Source organism: Fusarium pseudograminearum, chromosome 1, assembly GCF_000303195.2.
Source record: "Fusarium pseudograminearum CS3096 chromosome 1, whole genome shotgun sequence".
Lineage (NCBI taxonomy): Eukaryota > Fungi > Ascomycota > Sordariomycetes > Hypocreales > Nectriaceae > Fusarium > Fusarium pseudograminearum.
In genome coordinates, this window is record NC_031951.1 from 641,384 (window position 1) to 656,339 (window position 14,956).

General features: G+C 47.0%; 10 protein-coding genes across 10 annotated transcripts; 6 read left to right on the top strand and 4 right to left on the bottom strand.

Annotated features, from left to right (window-relative positions):
- Positions 1–48: 48 nt before the first annotated feature.
- FPSE_06975 (uncharacterized protein) lies at positions 49–432 on the bottom strand (the record flags this gene model as incomplete). Its single annotated transcript, XM_009260093.1, has 1 exon — positions 49–432. One exon carries the CDS (start codon positions 430–432, stop codon positions 49–51), a length of 384 nt encoding a protein of 127 aa, XP_009258368.1.
- A 1,438-nt stretch (positions 433–1,870) lies between these two features.
- Positions 1,871–2,227, top strand: FPSE_06976 (uncharacterized protein; the record flags this gene model as incomplete). Its single annotated transcript, XM_009260094.1, has 1 exon — positions 1,871–2,227. One exon carries the CDS (start codon positions 1,871–1,873, stop codon positions 2,225–2,227), a length of 357 nt encoding a protein of 118 aa, XP_009258369.1.
- A 373-nt stretch (positions 2,228–2,600) lies between these two features.
- Positions 2,601–3,010, top strand: FPSE_06977 (uncharacterized protein; the record flags this gene model as incomplete). Its single annotated transcript, XM_009260095.1, has 3 exons — positions 2,601–2,645; positions 2,785–2,913; positions 3,005–3,010. The coding sequence occupies 3 exons, from the start codon at positions 2,601–2,603 to the stop codon at positions 3,008–3,010; spliced, it is 180 nt and encodes a 59-aa protein (XP_009258370.1).
- Positions 3,011–4,213: 1,203 nt separating this feature from the next.
- Positions 4,214–5,378, top strand: FPSE_06978 (uncharacterized protein; the record flags this gene model as incomplete). Its single annotated transcript, XM_009260096.1, has 2 exons — positions 4,214–4,384; positions 4,431–5,378. The coding sequence occupies 2 exons, from the start codon at positions 4,214–4,216 to the stop codon at positions 5,376–5,378; spliced, it is 1,119 nt and encodes a 372-aa protein (XP_009258371.1).
- A 233-nt stretch (positions 5,379–5,611) lies between these two features.
- Positions 5,612–7,189, bottom strand: FPSE_06979 (uncharacterized protein; the record flags this gene model as incomplete). The annotated part of the gene is made up of 3 exons (XM_009260097.1): positions 5,612–5,679; positions 5,733–6,712; positions 7,182–7,189. 3 exons carry the CDS (start codon positions 7,187–7,189, stop codon positions 5,612–5,614), a joined length of 1,056 nt encoding a protein of 351 aa, XP_009258372.1.
- A 135-nt stretch (positions 7,190–7,324) lies between these two features.
- Positions 7,325–8,398, top strand: FPSE_06980 (uncharacterized protein; the record flags this gene model as incomplete). Its single annotated transcript, XM_009260098.1, has 1 exon — positions 7,325–8,398. One exon carries the CDS (start codon positions 7,325–7,327, stop codon positions 8,396–8,398), a length of 1,074 nt encoding a protein of 357 aa, XP_009258373.1.
- Positions 8,399–8,487: 89 nt separating this feature from the next.
- Positions 8,488–9,480, bottom strand: FPSE_06981 (uncharacterized protein; the record flags this gene model as incomplete). The annotated part of the gene is made up of 3 exons (XM_009260099.1): positions 8,488–8,927; positions 8,975–9,044; positions 9,100–9,480. The coding sequence occupies 3 exons, from the start codon at positions 9,478–9,480 to the stop codon at positions 8,488–8,490; spliced, it is 891 nt and encodes a 296-aa protein (XP_009258374.1).
- Positions 9,481–10,202: 722 nt separating this feature from the next.
- FPSE_06982 (uncharacterized protein) lies at positions 10,203–11,313 on the bottom strand (the record flags this gene model as incomplete). Its single annotated transcript, XM_009260100.1, has 2 exons — positions 10,203–11,137; positions 11,199–11,313. 2 exons carry the CDS (start codon positions 11,311–11,313, stop codon positions 10,203–10,205), a joined length of 1,050 nt encoding a protein of 349 aa, XP_009258375.1.
- A 454-nt stretch (positions 11,314–11,767) lies between these two features.
- FPSE_06983 (uncharacterized protein) lies at positions 11,768–12,955 on the top strand (the record flags this gene model as incomplete). Its single annotated transcript, XM_009260101.1, has 2 exons — positions 11,768–11,839; positions 11,915–12,955. The coding sequence occupies 2 exons, from the start codon at positions 11,768–11,770 to the stop codon at positions 12,953–12,955; spliced, it is 1,113 nt and encodes a 370-aa protein (XP_009258376.1).
- A 652-nt stretch (positions 12,956–13,607) lies between these two features.
- FPSE_06984 (uncharacterized protein) lies at positions 13,608–14,801 on the top strand (the record flags this gene model as incomplete). The annotated part of the gene is made up of 4 exons (XM_009260102.1): positions 13,608–13,772; positions 13,827–14,567; positions 14,616–14,689; positions 14,741–14,801. The coding sequence occupies 4 exons, from the start codon at positions 13,608–13,610 to the stop codon at positions 14,799–14,801; spliced, it is 1,041 nt and encodes a 346-aa protein (XP_009258377.1).
- Between the last annotated feature and the right edge of the window lie 155 nt (positions 14,802–14,956).

Sequence of the window (14,956 nt, forward strand, 5' to 3'; positions counted from 1 at the left end):
TCGATCATTTCCCCCCATACCTAGCAACAGTTTACTTCCCCCACCAATTTACCACTCCTCCTTACACTTGCACCTCCAGCTCTTGTACTGCGGCTTCTTTCCCCCCTTGGCCAAGAACGACTTCTGCTGACCTCCAAGAGTGACAAAGCTACCTCCACAGTTGGATCCAGTGTAGACTCTGCAGTCAAAGCAACCGATGACTGATTTGGTGTTGTCAGAGTAAACATTGAAGGACTTGATGTTCCAGGGAAGGTTGTAGCATTTTCCAGGGCGTCCAACGCCAGTGTAGGACTTGCCCTTGCCGAGGTCGAGCACGATCAACTCGATGCCGCCTTCATTACGGGTCTCGAGGACAGGCTCATCTGGGGTGGGGTTTGCGCTGGTGAGACCGGCGATGACTGCGAAGATGGGGAGGATAGAGGAGAAGTGCATTTTGATCAAGACTTGAAGAGATGATGGATGTGTGTCTTTGAGGTATTGGGATTGATCTGCTCGAGTGATGTTATGAGGACTCTCGTTCTATCCCTTGGATGCTCCTCATATTTATACCCATTTTCTCCCCATCATCTCAAGATGGAGGCATTCTTCGCAATTCGTATAACTGGAGCTAAGATTCAGCTCACTGGGCTAAGCATTCACAACAAGCCATCGGAGTCATCAATATCCATCCTAAATCTCCCTCCCTATTGAACAAAGAGCTTGGAAATGTCCTTATAGTAACGGAGACTTTTCATTCATGTTTCTAATATTGGAAACATTTTGAGGCTGTTCAAACAGACAAACTTGGACTCATACAACGAGAAGCTGTTGATCGTTCCCACAGTCCGTATCAAGACGCGAGGAACAGTCAGCCCGGAATGAATGTTGTTGACAGACACGGTGGAAATCACCGCTACTAGCAGTTTGCCCCTCAATATCTATGATGTCCTGATAAAGAGGAGCCCCTTCGCGTCAATCTCACTCAGCCTAGTCGTCTCACTCACTGTGTGAGTTTGTGGCCCATAAGATAACACCAGCGACAATCTCCCCGCTAGAAGACGTGGGGCTCGTATCTGGCTCTGGCTGGTCTTGAGAGTTTTGCTAACGCACAATGGTTCTAAATCTCGACACATTCGATGCACTATGCGTTGTTTGCTACGTAGTAGCCTGCATAGCACTGCTGATGAGTATTGGTCGGTGTCAGATGTTGTGAAACGCCTTTAGTATATGTCTATGCATGTATCAAGTCTGGAATTGAATAATTTTAGCATCACTTATTCAGGTTACTCTCTACTCCATTTGCTGTGCTGCTTTTTATATCTGCGTGATTCCAAATCTGCCATTGGCTCTCGCGTTTGTGGAAGCTCTGAGGTGCTCAAGCTTAGGAGGCTTGAAACAGACTGCAATTCTCAGCTTATCCCACCAATCCACGATAGTAAAGTGTGAGGTAGCTGAGCAGCTCTCCGGAGACTCCGGTTAAATAACAATATTACATCCAGCCATCGTATTGATCGCTGCGACGCGTGATAGTTTCGGCTCATGAACATAGATTGTCATTCTCTTCGACTTCATTTTCCTATCCTGATTCGCGTGTTCCTATGCACTGTGATAAAGTTCTTTTGTGAACGCTTGCTCAGATACAGATACAGACAGTCAACCGTTTTTAACGGCATTGTGTTTGAGAGTGATTAATGATAGATATGAGAAGGCTGTGACAGGCTGTGACTAGGACATAGATATGAATAGTAGAGCAGCATTATCCTGTGTATATATGCAACACACGATCGCCCTAGAATCCAATACAACATCAAACACAGAAAAACGAATCGACAGTACAAGAGAAGAACCTAATACTAACATACAGCCCCAATCTTCCACGCCCATACTAAACATGCTACGCGTCGACGACCTCTTGAACCCCATCGATGATCCGGAGCAGCCGGAGCAACCAGGTCAATCAGACCAGCCGGACCAGCCTGATGAACCAGGCCAGCCAGGACCGTCAAACCAGGAAGACAAACCTGTTAAATGCACGAGATGTCCTCGTAATGCCGTCGAGGGGAAAGCGTATTGTCAATTATGCGCCGACTCTAATAAGCGTTCCAACAAGAACACAAGAGAAAAATACAAAGAAGAAGGGAAATGTAGTCAATGTCCAGAGAAACTGGACAGAGACGGAACTAGGTGCAAAAAATGCAACGATAAAGAGAACAAAAGAGCTAGGGAAAAGCGGAAGGAGAAGAAGTAGAGCCAGGTAGCCTATAAACAGGTGCTATAATCACATTTCGTAACGGAATACATACAAAGCCGATTTGTTCTATACCCCTAATCAAGCCAACAATATGGCATTGATTCCCGTCGCGCTGTAATTCCTACTCAAAGTTGGGTGTTGGCGTGAATAGTGACAAGATAATTTCCACTATATAAAGAATGATCGAGCCGCCTTGAACCAAACCATTTACCAAACCAAGAAGACACACACTTCAGAACTCAACCCCAACTAATATTTCGACCTAACTAAACCGTCGAGCAGCCTACAATCCAATCTAGTTTCGACCAAACGAACACAGAAACATCGAGAATTACCCGAACTAACATTTCGACCCAACTAAGTATTCGCAATGCCAATGCTGAGGATTAAAGACCTTTTGAACCCTTTCACGAAGGTGAGAATTAGAGATCTTTTGAACCCGATCGAGGAGCCAGAAAGGCCTGGGCCGTCAAACCAGGAAGACCGGCCTAAGAAATGTTGCCATTGCTCGTATCCAGCTGCCAAACACAGGAATAGATGTGAAAAATGCCTAGCTATTGCCGCCCGTTCTGGAGCTAGGCGTAGAGAGACTCACAAGCAGGAAGGGAGGTGTTCAAGGTGTCCAGCGAGGTTGGATAGGATCGGGACCATGTGTAGAAAATGCAATGACTACAGCAACGAACGTACGCGGAGATATCGTTCGAAGAAGAAAAGTCGAGCTAGTGGAAGGGGCTAGATGTTTTGTCTGTAGCTGTGTGCTATAGCCGCCTTTAGAATTGATACTTGCATGAACTATTTTCACTATCCTTCTGCTTAAGGGAGATAATAAATCGTACTAAGCTTCCCATATTTACTGAATTTCGCCATGAACCTTAGATTTATCTCCTACAAGATGTAACACATTGAGATGTCTCATAGTAAAAAACAGGTCTAGACTTGATACGGAAGTTTGCTACATGTTCAGCTAACACTTCAGGCTGACTGTTAGCTGTGAATTGACCACCAATGTAATGTTCGGTTCCACAGACAATATGAGAAATCTTCTTCGAGTTTCTAGTCCTCATGGGTGGGTGAATTGTCTGATAGATAAACTTAAAAAAGAAACTGACATCTTTTCGAAACGCAGATCCTCCCACAGTCTGTGAGATATACTTACCTAACATACTATCTCAACCAATATTCAGAAAGGGTTCAGCTTACCTCGTTGTTTGCAATCCGGTCGGTTCACTCCAGATTCTTCAGCTCTTGTTGACCATACTCATTCTTCTTCAGCCATTGCATCGGCTAGTGTAGCGTACGTGAGCTTGATCTTTACTTCTTGCAATAAGTTACCGGGGATATGACTCTACTATTGTTATCATCACCAGAGTCGTGCGCTTTAATACAAGTGACGTTAAACGAGGTCGTGCCCAGTCACTAGGAAGACGGATGAATGTCTGGTCACTGTGTAGCTAATTAGCCAACGCAGATGATATCGAAGAAGAATTTTATTTCATGAAACCAAAATCCCTACAAGGCATGAGCAAATCTATCAATGTCTCATTTCTATGACGCAAGACACTCAGCTCATCAAGCTTAACCCCTCATCTACCATGTCATGACCCTAGCATTGAACCTTGACCACCCATTTTGAGTTTCTCACCAGTGCTGTTGACCTACCCAGCGTTCATTCCTCTAACCCGATTTCCTTCGGAACTCTCTGTTTCAGATCAGAAATGAGATTCAATTACAATTAGTAACAAGCTTAGAAATCAAGCTTACAAAAGTTCGGGCTTTTTGGGTATAGATGCTTGATTCCGGCGTATTCACAGTTTCGAACGGAAATTCCAGCCGCCACTCGACGTCATTGGTATGCATGGAGTTTTGGCAGCTTCCTAGTTCAGAAACACATATAATAAGACAGCAGCAGCACAACAAGAAAATGTCACAAAATTTGAACAATTCAAGCATTTCACGATACAAAGGCATCGATTATAATCCACAATGGCTACACAACAAAAATTCGAGGGTTGGGTCGCTGAAAAGTCTACAAAGGAACAGGACTTGATCTGGAAGGAATATGAGATGAAGCCCTTTGAAGATACAGATATTGAGATCCGTATTACTCATTGTGGTGTTTGTGGAACTGACGACCACATCTCTAAAAATGGCTGGGTAAGTTCTACACCTAATATTAACAATCAGAAGACTGACTGTATAGGGATCTACCGAATATCCCATCGTCGTCGGGCATGAAATCGTGGGTGTAGCAACCCGCATCGGTTCCAAAGCCGAAGGCCACATAAAAGAAGGCGACATAGTTGGTGTAGGCGCTCAAAGCGATGCATGTTTTGAACGCGACGGCCCATGCGAAGAATGCGCCAACGGTCTTTATAACTACTGCTCCAAGAACACTCCCACCTATGGCGGTGTACACTGGTGTGGAACTCCGTCTACAGGTGGTTACGCACGATATCATCGCTGCCCATCCAGGTTCGTCGTCAAGATCCCTCAGGGCCTTGCTCCTGAACTTGCGGCTCCGATGCTGTGTGCTGGAGCAACCATGTATGCACCCTTGAAGTATTTCGGAGCGACAGGCCGAAAGGTTGCCATTATCGGAATTGGTGGCTTGGGTCATTTCGGTATTATGTTTGCCAAAGCTCTTGATGCTGCTGAAGTTGTGGCTATTTCGAGAGGTTCTGATAAGAAGGGTGATGCCCTTGCTCTTGGAGCTGACGAGCACATTGCTACAAGTGAAGAAGGCTGGGCCGAAAAGAATAAGAGGAGGTTTGACTTGATCATCAACACAGCCGATGGATCCAACGCAAGTATCACCCTCTCGATCACTTCGTCAACATTTACTAACATAAATAAGATGCCATGGAACGAATACCTCGGTCTTCTGAGAGTAGATGGCACAATGGTTTCAGTCGGCGCGCCCGAGAAGGCAATCCCGATCAACATCTTTTCTCTACTCCCAATCCGTGGTAGATTCACATCTACTTCAGTTGCAACTCCCAACGAGGTGCGGGACATGCTTCAATTGGCAGCTGATAAGAATCTTAAGCCATGGGTTGAGGAACGTCCCATGAGAGAGGCGAACGAGGCATTGAAGGATCTCCAGGCAGGAAAGCCAAGGTTTCGATATGTTCTTGTCAACGAGGACTGAGACTTCCGTCTGTATAAGTTATCGATTAAAGAGAGTGTGTAGATGCCATTCTGTAAGAAAGGAACAAATGCGCCATCAGCACACCACAATTCTGCTTCATGATTGTCGTGGTTCTGACAGACTCCCGCAGAAGCGCAAAGCGCACGTCAGATAGAGGACCGGTGCAAACCTTTAGTTTGCAAGTGCCACTCTCAGCGTGTGCATAAAGATCGCTAAGCTCTTCGCATTCGAATTTACGTCTTCCCCTGCACTCGGAGCACCTGTAGCGGCCATCGCCCATATGGCGAAAAAGACGGAGACCCTGTTCCCCCATTTTCTTGTTGAATACGGCGTCCAGGGGAAATTCCATGTCACCCTCGCACTTTTCGAACTCAACGTGACGCAGCATCTGAGAGGCACTGTTGAACGCTCTATCGCAGCCGAGATCTATGCCCAAACATTTGATCCTCATGTGGACCGTTTCGCCATGCTCCGGCCAGTGAAGGCCATCATGGTAATCGTATTCAGGCCCCGGCCACTTCTTCGCGTTATAAATCCTGTCATCTTTGGTTTTCTCGTCAAGTGCATACTTCAGAAGGGCATTGTGAACGTCAACGAGAGGACCGGTGCGAACCTTCAAATCGCATTTGCCACTCTCGGCGTGCTCGAAAAGAGAGTGAAGTTCCATAATTGTGTTTCTATCCTCTTCGTTCTTGCATTTGTAGCATCTGTATGACCACCCCCCCTTAATAAGGCGACGACCCTCTTCCCCCATCTCCTCCATTAATTGGGGAGACATGCTGGCTTTCCACATCCTGCCACATTGGCTGTGCTCGATATGATATAGCATCTCGGAGGCTAGGTTGAACTTTTCGCGACACCCGAGAACCCTACCTACACATCTGACAAGTCCTGTAATTGGTTCACCGTGTTCCGGCAAGCGCATGGCCTCACCATCATCAGATAGCGGCTCTGATTCATATGCAGCGGAATCAAAAGAATCATCAGAATCATCGGCTGGACCACTCTGATCAGGCTGGCATGCTTCCGGAGGGGTTGTCTCGGTAGTATGCTTTTCTCTTTGATGTTGCTCTAGAGATGAGCGGAAGCGGAAGCCCTCGTTGCAAATGGCGCACTTGTTGGTCGCGGGGCCATGCTTATCGCCAGTATGACGTTGGAGTCCGTGCTGGGTCTTGAAGGTTTTTCGACAGGGAGTACAATGGAAACCCGCGACAGGAGCTTGTTTAGCCTTATCTGGCTGCTGAGGTTGAGCAGCCAAGGTTGTGTTTTTAGCTGGGCGACGGTGCTTGATCCGAACATGGTTCTTCAGTTGCTTCTTGTTGACACAGACCTTGCTGCATGCGTGGCAAGTAATCGTTTTTGGCTAGGGTTGGGGGTTGGCGTCGGCCATTTTCGAAGATTGTTCTGTTTTCTTATGTTGGGAAGAAGTTGAAGTCAAAGTTGAAGTTGGAGATTTAAAACAGCGGGTCTACCTAGCTTGGGTTTTTATTAGGGAGCAACTCAAACTAATTTAAAAAAGGAGTGTCCATTCTCCCTGAGTTTTCAGCCGTGGCGGTGAAGATGAAAGACAAAAACGCATAGTTGGGGCAATTGAACGAATCAATAAACTTTGTTTCACAAGCTGCAACGCAACACCTGTCACATTTGTGTCCAGAGTACAGAGTAACTACAGCGACTTATTGTTAACAGAGTAACCCCTGCCACGTCACGCCACAGCATGAACTGACGAACCTGACAGGCGGTGAGTGACAGCAGAACAGATGCCACTGTTTTCCCACCTTGCTGCCGATGGTGCAGCTTTACTCTTGCATCGTTGAGATGCACCATTCCTGAACGGTATGGAATCTATTAAAATGTCAAGCGAAAATAGCAACAAAGTGCCACATGATGTATTAAAAAGTCGCGTTAGTAAGACTGGCCCGAACTCGTCCGCAGCACTATGGAACATGGCCCAGTATCACAAGCTTGGCCTCGCATTGAAGAAAGATCCCGAAGCCAGCATGATAGATATACTTTCAACAACATATCCGAAACAGCTGAAATCGTTCACGTCTCTAGGTTCTATTGTTCGAAAACATGATCCGACGCTTCCAGGTCCCATTCCACAAATCACCTATTCGCTTCACATCAGCGACCCGCGTTTGAGGTTTGCACCTACCGATCCTTGTACTGTCGTTCATGAGCTGTCGACTGAAGTCAAAGGACTTCTCAACCCAGGAAATCTCACCGAAGCAATCATTGAGTTACTGCATCGAGGGGATATTCTTTTCCAACAACCGTATGCCACAGTTTTGAAGATTGGCGAAGCCATTGCTGTCAAGATAAATCATGCAGATGTCACCACAGAGCATCGTTCACTTTGTTACCTTGAACAGCATCTCCCCGCTTTCCCAGCTCCTAGAGCACATGGTTTGCTTCGGATTAACTCTTACAGCCTCCTCTTTACTTCATTTGTCCCAGGTGTCGAGCTGGAAAAGGCATGGCCTCAGATGGATGAAGAAGAGAAGCGGGCTCTCTGCAACGATCTTGATCAAGTTCTCGCTCTTCTCAGGACAATCCCTTTCCCGCCTGGCACTCCATATGGTGGAGTTGGTGGCGAAGGCTGCACGGATCTACGTCGGAGCCTACGAATGAACACGGAGCCGATATACGACGAGAAGGCCTTCCAAGACTTTATTTTTTCTGGGGCTAAAACTGCTTCGGCCTTGTATACTAACCTCTTACGCAACTTGATACCCCTTACTCCTATCAAATGTGTCTTCACGCACGGTGATTTTCGGCCTGCAAATATCATGGTTGAACGGAACCCAGAGGGGAAATGGAAAGTTGCTGGTGTGATAGACTGGGAGGCCAGTGGATTCTATCCAGAATACTGGGAGTTTCTGAAGATGACGAACAATCTTCACTCAAGGGAACAGAGCGATTGGTACAGGTTCTTGCCAGCAAGCCTATCTTGGAACCAGTATCCCGTCCACTGGCTTGTAGATAGAGTGTGCGACCGCCAGATGACCAATAGTTAATCCGACTTCATGGCATTTTATTCGAGGGTTCAATTGGGTATGTATTAGCAAATTCTGTGACTTCTTCTCTGCATCGATTCTATGACCTATCACTCGAATGCTTCAGGATAGAGTGTGACCATCTTCTCAAATGCCTTCTGAGCCTGCGACTTGAGATCCCATCTCGCACCATCATCCACAGCATCAGCAATCTCCTTTATCTTGGAAGCCCAAAGCTTCCACTTTGCCGCATTGAGCTCCAAAATTCGTCCATCAGCGGCTACCTTCGCTTCATCTGCAAATGGCTCTCCCGCGAGAAGTATGTGGTTAATTGGAGCTAGAACTTGAGCTTGGCGACCTGCATCTGAAGCAACGTCGCCTTTTGTCAGTTTCTCAAATGCCATCACAAAGTCCCACGTCAGCCATATGAGCCCTTCTGTATCTAGAAGGCCTTCTTTGTAGAGCTTTGAGATGAGAGCGGATGTGTTGATCCATGCTTCTGTCCAGACCTGTTCTGGATCTGTCGCGAGATTCGCGGTGGAGGCATCGACTGACAAGAGGTCAGTTAGGAGAGTCATTAAAAGGTGCGTTACGTACCGTGGCTGGCATTCCAGCTCCCGTTTGCAATCGTTTCTAGTCCCCAATCATGATAAACGAACCGAGGGTTCTAGCATGAATGTCAGAATGAATGACAATATTTGAAAGGGTTACATGTTCCGTACCTCTGCATCATACTCAGCTGCAGCGCCCTTCTTGATGCCAATCAAAAGCTCGGTAAGCCTATCATGCTCAAGAGTTGTATAAAACACATCTCGTACAACTTCAAACACGACGCCCGCAATACTGTTAAGTTTGAACGCAGCTCCAAACTCAGGCGGCTCTCTTTGCTCAGTCTCGGCTCCATCAGCGCACAGCTGATAGAATCTGTCCACAGCATCCGGGACTGCCTGTTCATTATCTTTCGGAGCCAATAACAAATCACGAACTATTTCATAGCATCGTGGCTCCGAAGGGAACTCTTCGAGTTCTTCTTTTATGCTGTTCTCAATGTTGATGAGCCAACGTGGTCGGTCTTCTGTTTTGTCATCATTCGTACTGGACATGATCGTGTTTGATGTAAGACCAGAGCTCGAACGTGATATGAACGGCTGTAGTTTGGGAAAGTTGCGTAAAGAAAAGAGCTTTGGGCAAGTTGGGAAGATGGGAAGATGAAAAATATCGAGAGATAATGCAGACGATCTGCCAGGGCTTTTTACACATCGTAAATGACGCGGAGCTGTGCAGTAATCAACAGCTGCGCCATTTCTTGACCCAATCAGCATCTCAATATCACTACGCGCGCGTTAAGCAAATGTCTAACATGCTGTGTAACATTGCCTCTCCACTGACCTACACATCATATCATAAATAACCTGATATCACAATTAATGCATTGTATTATGAGTTGAAAATGGCATTGATAGGACCAGCACCATGGAGAACAATCTGATCAAACACATTGGCGCCCGTCAACGTTACACAGGATAACTGATAGGTTCATCATCCCGGTCATCACCTATCTCTGTGTTTCTGCTTGTCTCAGGTTCACCATTTTAGGTACGTTGGTTTCGGAAAACTACCAACATGCATATCGCGTCCTCAATCTACGACCCTCCTATCTCATGGTCTTGAACCTGGGCTAACAGACTCCTGGGCGTGATCCAAATTTTCAGCTTCGTCGATTCGACAATGACGCTGCTGATCCTTCGCGTGTGACTATGTAGCCTCCGCGTGATGAACATAGCAATGATGTGGCATGTATAAGGTATAATATTACTGCTGATGTTCAAGGGTGGATATTAATCTTTACCCCCCTGCCATCTCGATACTCGTCCAACGCCTTATTTACAGCATCCACATCCAACCCCTCAATAACCTCAAAGCTACTGGGATGAAGTTTCTTTTCCTTCAGCCATCGAGGGACTTCTTTCCAGAATCCTATCGTCACTTCTGGGTGGAATGGAGATACACCAAGTACAAGGCGGCGTTCATAACCCGCAGACTTGGAACCTATCCGAGCAGTGTCGAATTCTCCTTCGGGTCGACGAAGAGTGATCAAGGTGCCCTTCTTTGTGTTTGACAAGGCCGCGATTCCAAGATCTTGTTCCACGCCTGGATTGACTGTGTCGATCGCATATATCAACTCATCCCCCGTGATAGCACGGATCTGGTGTAACACATCGGGGGCTTTTCGGTCGATAACGTTGGTTGCCCCAAGAGATTCAAGGGTTCCTTTGTTGCGATGGCCGGCGACTGCGATAATCCGACCTATGCCAGCCAACTTGGCGAGCTCAACTACGGCTCGGCCGGTGTTTGAGCCCCCTCCAATAACAAGAAGGGTCGTGCTGTCAAAGTCGAAAGACTTTGCTTCGGGCGAGAAAGGTGCGGGCAAGCCATGACCGGAGCTTGAGAAAAGTGCAATAAATCCAGCCAACACTATGACAGGGATTGTAGATGCCTCATCGTCGTTCAGCCCGCTGCTGGCCACCTTGCCTACATACCTCGCATCGACAAGAGCGTATTGTTGCGCTCCATTGAAGTCATTGTTGGATCCGCCCTCGGCAAAGGTGTGGCCAAAAACATGTTCCCCAGGAGTGAAACTGCCAGAATACTCTCCAGGCCCGACAGTTACGACTTCTCCAACCAAGTCACTAGCAATAACATATGGCATGCTAGTGACAAAGAGGCCAGCATCGCGACTTCTCTGGTCATGAGGATTTACTACAAGTCAATTAGTTACGGTTCTCTCATTAACCACATCAGAACTGTTTGCAGAACATACAGCCAGCGACAAGGACCTTGACCAGTAACTGATTTATGCCAGGTTGTGGGATAGGGCGTGTTCCCGCGGTCAACGGCTTCCCTATCTCATGTAGTAAAAGAGCCTTTTGAGACATGATTTTTATCGAGTCTGAAATTGAGCGCAGTATTGAAAAGATACAAAATAATATTGCAAAGTTGCAGAGATATAATTACTTCATTGCCGATTATTTATACTCTGACGATTTACTAATCACTATAAACTTCATTGATGAGGCTCCCTTGCGATCGGTTATGTTATTAATCATGACCCCAGCTACAATTACTGTAGCAGGGTAGCAACTCAATTTACTGGAGACATGACCGGGGGCTAGTACCTGCACAGCCGGACGTGCGTTTAACTTCTTGATTGCTAATCATTCAATGTATGTATCAGATTAGACACGCTAGACACGTCCTCCCTTGCACAGTAAGCAATCCAGCCGCTCAGCACGCTAGCTTTAGACTAATCATATATTAAACGCGTCGCCGTATCTATACGGTACTCCGCGCGACACTCCGCTTATTCCATCAGGCCGACCCATGACAAATATGATCAGAAGGCGCAAAGTACACAGGAAGTCTCGGGAAGGCTGTATTCAATGCAAGGAGAGACACGCTAAGGTACGGTGACCGCTCTCATTGTGCTGTTCCTGCTACTCGTTATGTTGAGGGAAATCTTGGAGCTGAATTTTGTAGTGTAACGAGGTCCATCCTCAATGCTTCCAGTGCGAGCGATCCAACATCTTGTGTAGCTTCTCGTCCCCTACCCTGACCCAGACGCCCCTCAACGAGGATAGTCTAGCTGACCTGGAGCTGCTGGAGCACTGGCACCGGCATCCAATCACGGGGGACTTGTCCGAGACCACGAAGCAGATCCAATACGACCTTGTCCGTCTAGGCTTCTCTCACCATTATTTGCTGAATAGTATCCTGGGTCTTACAGCCCTTCAGCTCTACAGTGAAGACCCGTCCCAGTCCAAGTGGTACACTCGCGCTGTTGCACACCAGCAGGCCGCAATTACCCGAGCCAGGCCTCACTTCGAGTCCCAGAATCAGACGCATCAACAAGCCCTGCTGGGATTTACCGCTTTTACTTCAATGTATGCGGTAGCGGAACCTATCTTTCGCCCTCCTAAAGTCCGCTCTCTGGCAACGTTCGACCCTGTTGAGGAGCTATTAAAGGCACTCCAATCTAGCCGGTGTACCTTGATGTTTGTACAGCAAAACTTCGCCCCAATAGTCGTCTCAAAATCGTGGCTTTTCACAAAATTCGTTGCCAATAATCACAATACTCAACAGGACCTTGAAGTAAGATATCCACAGCTTGCATCTCTCCGGGAACAGATAGATCGTTCGTGTGTAGGGGAGCAAAACACAGCATGCCTTCACGCCGTCAAAGTATTGTTTCGCCGCATTGCAATGCTCTCGGACAACGTCGGAGACCCTGAACCGGGCAAGGTAATTTGGGGTTGGGGACTCGAGGTATATCAGGCCTTTTTAGATTTATGTTCTGCGCGACATCCCGTGGCACTCGTCATTCTGGCTCACTTTACTGTTTTAATGAGCTTCTATAAGGAGCACTGGTGCCTGAGAGACTGGCCAAGCAGTTTATTGAGATATATCAAGCAGGATCTCGGAGAAGAATGGAAAGAGGCTATGGAATGGCCAGCTAATGTGATCTTTGGGTCAGAATCTTTACTATCATGGGGCTTGCCGCAGCTACTCGTAACAGCATAAGGTATTTTATTTATTTTTAGTTTTAAACTGAAGCGTAGGTCTTTTTTATGTTTCCTAAAATTATTTACTAGAGGATCTATATTAGGTCGCCAGGTCAATTAAGAACTAACCTCCCTAATAAGAACCGTCATGTCATAGAGCAGCTGCTTGTCTGTTAACAGAATAACCATTGACGGCGTAGGGTATAAGATGTACAAGTGAGAGCAGACGCCTCATCCCTCGTTTTGGCTCGGTTCAATTACTGAATCAGTCTCCCGATTGAGATTACCATTGCCGTAAATGCAAGTGCCGCTCCTACTGACACCACATTGGTAGTAGCTCGAGTCAAGGATGCGGTCTAGCGTCAAGTCCGTATTGATACGGCCAGTGATCCACAATCTGTGCGTGACACCCTCAGTTACACCACTAACCGTAAGGAACTTCGAGTTGCTTTACACGTAACTTGGCAAAGCAATTGACAACAAATTGAAGACAGTATGACAAATATGGTAATAGTCGAAAGAAGGCCGGAGACGAATTGCCATCTTACCTATATAAGGGTTCAAATCATCCGTCCAAGTATTGACTATTCTTCCAACCATCAAGTCAGTCCAATCTCTTCACTATTCTTTCAGCCAGATTCCAGATTCAACACCAATTCAACATCACCATCATGTCTACACCAATAACCACCAAATCCTGGACGGTTGAGGGCAAGGGCAGCCTTGAAAACCTCAAGTTTGACAAGGAGCGTGTTCTCCCCGAGCTCTCCGATTATGAAGTTTTAGTCAAGTTCCATGCCGCGTCTCTTAACTTCCGCGACATCATGATTGCTCTGGTGACTACTGACATTTCTCTATACATCTCAGTTGTCATTCACTAACCATCTCAGGGTACTTATCCTTTTCCTGTGAAGCCAGATATCATTCCAGGCTCCGACGGAGCTGGAGAAGTCGTGGCGGTAGGCTCCAAGGTCACCCGCTTCGAGAAAGGCTCCAATGTGGTGACATTGTTCAATCAAGCACACTTCGGTGGACCATTGACCCCGAGAGTCTTGGGTAGTGGGTTAGGTGGCAGCATTGATGGCACTCTGCGACAGCACGGCATTTTCAACGAGAATGGACTGGTCGATATGCCGAAAAACCTCAGCTATCTCGAGGCTGGAACACTGTCCTGCAGTGCCCTGACGGCGTGGAATGCCCTATACGGGCTCAAGGCAGTCCTTCCTGGCGACTGGGTTCTGACACAGGGTACCGGAGGTGTGAGCATCTCTGGTCTGCAATTTGCAAAGGCGGCAGGAGCTCGAGTTATTGCTACGACTTCTTCTGCGGCTAAGGCAGAGATGTTGAAGAAACTTGGAGCAGATCATGTCATCAATTATAAAGAGATGAAGAACTGGGGCGAAGAAGCCAAGAGACTCACGGGAGGCGCTGGTGTCGACCATGTCATCGAGGTTGGAGGTGCGACGACAGTCACAGAGAGTCTGAAAGCCATAGCCATTGGTGGCATTATCACCATCGTTGGCTGGATCGGTGGAGAGGAAGAGACTGGACCGAGCTTTCCCCAGATCTTGTCCGGCATGGCAATTGTGAGGGGAATTGTTGTCGGGAGCCGAGATCAATTTGAAGCAATGGTACGTATTATCGAACCGGATTGGCTCTACGATTACTAACATACATAGATCCGGGTCATTGAGGCTTCCAACATAAAGCCCGTCCTCGACCAGCGCGTCTTCAAGCTCGAAGATCTGAAAGAGTATGTTACTTCGCTGCTGCAAGACTCTATTTACTAACCGATGCACTACAGAGCCTATCAGTACATGGCGGATCAGAAGCATTTTGGCAAGGTTGCCATTAGCATTGAATAAATCGTTGAGTTGGAGGAGGTTCATCATCTTTGACATCCCTGTTGTTTATCCGGTGTCTTTAGATTAGATCGCTATGCTAGGAGTGTAAATGCAACGATAGTACAATCAGTAACTCCGAAGCATCTTATGAAACCTTACTGATAATCATTCAGAGG